This window comes from Rutidosis leptorrhynchoides, chromosome 1 (genome assembly GCF_046630445.1).
Source record: "Rutidosis leptorrhynchoides isolate AG116_Rl617_1_P2 chromosome 1, CSIRO_AGI_Rlap_v1, whole genome shotgun sequence".
Lineage (NCBI taxonomy): Eukaryota > Viridiplantae > Streptophyta > Magnoliopsida > Asterales > Asteraceae > Rutidosis > Rutidosis leptorrhynchoides.
The window spans coordinates 333,376,258-333,380,790 of record NC_092333.1 but is presented as its reverse complement, the minus strand read 5'-3'; the positions used below and the strand labels follow the sequence as shown (position 1 = coordinate 333,380,790).

General features: G+C 33.4%; 1 protein-coding gene across 1 annotated transcript; it reads left to right on the top strand.

Annotated features, from left to right (window-relative positions):
- The first annotated feature begins 1,483 nt into the window (after positions 1-1,483).
- On the top strand, positions 1,484-4,173 carry LOC139899276 (uncharacterized mitochondrial protein AtMg00810-like). Its single transcript, XM_071882100.1, has 4 exons — positions 1,484-1,682; positions 1,773-1,895; positions 3,622-3,677; positions 3,961-4,173. The coding sequence occupies exons 1-4, from the start codon at positions 1,484-1,486 to the stop codon at positions 4,171-4,173; spliced, it is 591 nt and encodes a 196-aa protein (XP_071738201.1).
- Positions 4,174-4,533: the final 360 nt, after the last annotated feature.

Sequence of the window (4,533 nt, the reverse complement as noted above, 5' to 3'; positions counted from 1 at the left end):
GGTGTTCACCATATGAATGATTATTTTGTCTCTATGCATGGGACGTATATTTATGAGAACTGGAAATGAAATTCTTGTGGTCTATTAAAATGATGGAAATAAATGATTATGATAAACTAATGAACTCACCAACCTTTTGGTTGACACTTTAAAGCATGTTTATTCTCAGGTGTTAAAGAAATCTTCCGCAGTACATTGCTCATTTTAAAGATATTACAGAGGAACTAGATATCTTGTTTGATTCATTGTATTCTCCTCAATGGAACTCAAATGTTCATGCCGTACTGGAAACCCCAACACAATAAATTACCATTAAGACACAATCAAGTATCATTGATGAAGATTCAACACCAACTGATTCACCAGTTGTGTCTTCATCCTCTATCCCACCTCCTGATACTACTCTTGACCCGCTCCAAGATGCATCATTTGATTCAACTCCATAGATTTCTCCAGAAATTCAAATAAACCCATTAGACAATGTTACTTCAGAACAAGAGGATCATAGCTCGGTTGATGTTACACTTGATACTACCAATCATGAACCTCTTCCATATTCCAATCAATGGACTAAAAGTCATCCTATTGACCTTATAATTGATGATGCTAATGCTCTAGTTACAACTCGAAGGGCTACTCAGAATATGTGTTTATATATTCCCTTTCTTAGTAAGATTGAACCAACTTCGGTGGCTCAAGCCTTACTTGATCCAAACTGGATGATATCTATGCAAGAAGAGATAGGTCAATTTGAACGTTTGAAAGTATGGCGGTTAGTTCCAAGACCAACGGGTCAAATATCAATTAGTGTAAAGTGGATCTTTAAAAACAAGAAAGATTCCGATGGGGTTGTTATTCAAAATAAGGCATGACTTGTGGCCAAAGGTAACAGAAAACAAGATGGTATTGACTATGATAAAACGTTTGCTCAAGTTGCAAGGATTGAGGCTATATGTCTTTTCCTTGCTTTTGCTTCTCATATGAAGTTCACCGTGTTTCAAATGGATGTCAAAACTGCTTTTCTGAATGGTCATCTTCAAGAAGAAGTTTATGTTGATCAACCTGAAGGCTTCATCAATCCTATTCATCCAAACCACGTATACTACTTGGAGAAAGATTTGTACAGTCTAAAGCAAGCACCGGGTGCATGGTACGAGACCTTGACAAAGTATTTGCTGGAAAATGGCTTCTCTCATAGAACAATTGACACAACGCTCTTCATCCATAAAAATCACGGTCACATCCTTTTAGTTCAAATTTACGTTGATGATATTATTTGTGGTTCCACGTCCCAGGCCTTATGCAAAGAATTTGGTGACCTTATGGCCAACAAAGTTGAAATGATCATGCTTGACCAGCTTAATTTCTTCTTGGGGTTACAAGTCAAACAATTACCCAATGAGATTTTTATCATTCAAACCAAATACACTCACGATATGATAAAACGTTTTAAAATGACTGGTTTAAAACCCATGACAACCCAATGAGGAAATTGCTGGATGCTGATGAAGAATGGGAACCTTTTGATATAACTCTTTATCGAAGCATGGTTGGTTCTCTAATGTATTTGACTGCGAGCAGACCGGATATTACACTTGTTGTAACGGTCTGTGCTCAATTCCAATCCAACCCTAAGAAATCACACTCTAAAGCGATGGTTAGAATTTTCCAATACCTAAAAGGTATACCTAACCTTCGAATCTGGTATCCTCATTGATCTGATTTCAATCTCACTGCTTATACGGATGCGGATCATGGCGATTGTCATGTAGATAGAAAAATCACATCCGGATCCATTCAGATGTTGGAAAGTAGACTAGTTGGTTGGTCATCCAAAAAGCAAAATTGTGTTTCACTATCAACAACTGAGTCTGAGTACATTGCTGCAGCTCAATGTTGTTCATAATTTTTGTGGATGCAAACCCAACTACTAGACTATGGCTTTAAAATCACTAAGACCCCAATCTATTATGATTCCTAAAGTGCAATTGCAATAACTAGCAACCCGATCTGGCACTCTAAGACCAAACACATAAATATTTGTTATCACTTTATTAAGGACCATGTAAAAAAAGGAGATGTAGAATTATACTTCGTACCTACAAAAGTACAACTAGCCGACATGTTTACTAAACCTTTGGATGAGGTTAGGCTTGAGTTCCTGATTCAACAAATAGGCATGGTGGAGTATAGTGCTTAATTTCCTTAATTTAATTGGTACTTAAACCTGGGATCTTGTGTTTAGGGGGAGAATATACTTTCTAGGGGGGATCAACTGATCTCTAATGCTTTAGATACCATCTTTCTAGGGGGAACTTTGATTTCATGATAACTCCCTAGGTTTATATTTCAATAGTTGCGAAAGGGGGATGTAATTGATTGATATCTTGTATCAAAGGGGAGTTCATAAGTTTCTTATGGGAAGATCAAAATACTGATTTACTTAACTGTATATCACATTTTGAGGGGGAGAAACAGAGAAAATGAAAAAGAAAATTGATTTTGAAAAAGTGAATTCATAAAAACTTGTATTTTAAATGATAAAATTCAATTTGGCTTGTATACATCTTAGGCTTGTATACATCTTAGTATGCAACCTGTATAACAATTGGTATCACTAAAGATTTATACTTTGTATATATTTCAAAATTCATTAAGTACAAATCTTATCTTTGAAATTTTTTAAAAAATCGGAAAAGTTTAAAATCCAAAAAGATTTTAATTTTCTTGAATAAATGCTAATTTTAGCATATTACCGAATCTGACAACCAAACAGTGCAGATTCAGTATGTCCTAAAATTTTCAGAAAAACTCAATCTTAAAGTTTGATGGTAAAATGATAAACTTGTGATTATATATATATATATATATATATATATATATATATATATATATATATATATATATATATATATATATATATATATATATATATATATATATATATATATATATATATATATATATATATATGTAGATTCTCCAAAGTTTGAATTTAGAATGAATGAAAACACTTAATGGACTGACATTCGGTTTGTAAGGCCCATTCGGTATGAAATTCGGTTAGGCCCATGTTTAACCAGATTTGGTGTATAAATAGAAGAGTCAAAGTTAAAATATTTACTTTTCAAAATCTGAAGCAAACCGAATCTGAGCCTAATCTACCCAATCAGACACTATTTTCATTCAAATCTTTGGTAAATCCTTTTTTAAATCAAGTTTATTATTTAAGATACATAGATCTGATTTGAATATATGTTTCTAAACCAGAATAGATCATTGATTTCTTGATAAAGTTAATCAAATGACTAAATCTTCGAAAAACCAAATATGATATTTAGTTTTTAAATCTTTCAATCGAATCAGATTTGTGTGCTTTGATTATGTTATCTTGAGTCTAAGTGTTGTCAGATAAGTAGATCTTTCATGAAAATGACTTAGATTGCATGTTTAATTCGAGTTTAGTGGATTGTGTACAGAACGAATTTGTTAATGCTACAGTAACTGAATCTGCTCTAACTATTACAAGCTAATCTGATTAATCTGAGTTTAAAAATGATTCTGAGTATGAACTTAAGGAAAATATGATTAGAGATGCATGTTTATAGATTATATGTGAAGTTTTGATGCTACCGAATCTGCCATGTGTACTTGATACCAAATCTGACGATTATTCGGTTAGATTTCAAGCATTAAACTTACGCTTTGTATCTGAATATCTTACATGTTGATCTAGTTTATAAATGTGAAGGAATGAGTATATTTGGTAATCGAATATGAGAAATTTAAAAAATTACCGAATCTGCTCAGTGTTGAAAATGACTAAGTGTTGTTAGCATTTTTGGTTGTTTTATTCATAAAAATTTATAAAATTGAAAAATGAAAAAGATGACAAGGAAATAAGAATACATACATGTGATTTTTCTTAACATATTGTGGTCTGTTATTCTTATCAAGCAGCTAATGGTGAGCAACTACTTCGTTAATTCTGAGAAAAACATTCCTGTCAGCTACTGGTTGGCTATACTGGAAAGGCATCAGCTATGTGGTTCTTTGAGCTATATTGTTAGTGTACCTGAGCAAGATCTAAGGCTTCTGAATAGAACTATCAGATTTGTTGAGGCCACACTTCCATCTTTTACTAACCCTCAAGGGGAACCTGCTCGGTTTTAATTTGAATTAAGAGGTGTTAATGGAATGAGGAGGATTACTAAGGCTGACTTCAGAAGGATCTTTCAGCTTCCTGTTGTTAACAATGCTCCTGCATTTCTTCCCAACACTTCTATGATGAACTCAATCTTTGATCTGAGATACAGTGGAGACACTACTGTCACTGCAGCTAAATTTCAACAGAGATATTTAAACTACATGTGGTATGTGATCTTCTCTATCATAAATAGGTGCGTTCTGATGACACCTAAGGGTTCTGACAACATGACAATCCCAATGCTAAGACTGTTATACTCTTTCCCTAGAGTTGAAAATCTAGACTATGTTGAACTTCTATGGGATTTGGTTCAGGCACAAGTTGAC

Coding starts and splice junctions, on each gene's coding strand:
- LOC139899276 (XM_071882100.1), top strand. CDS start 1,484: ATGAGGAAATTGCTGGATGCTGATGAAGAATGGGAACCTTTTGATATA. Junction 1,896..3,621: donor GTACATTGCTGCAGCTCAAT/GTTGTTCATAAT, acceptor TTATATGTGAAG/TTTTGATGCTACCGAATCTG. Junction 3,678..3,960: donor CCAAATCTGACGATTATTCG/GTTAGATTTCAA, acceptor CTTATCAAGCAG/CTAATGGTGAGCAACTACTT.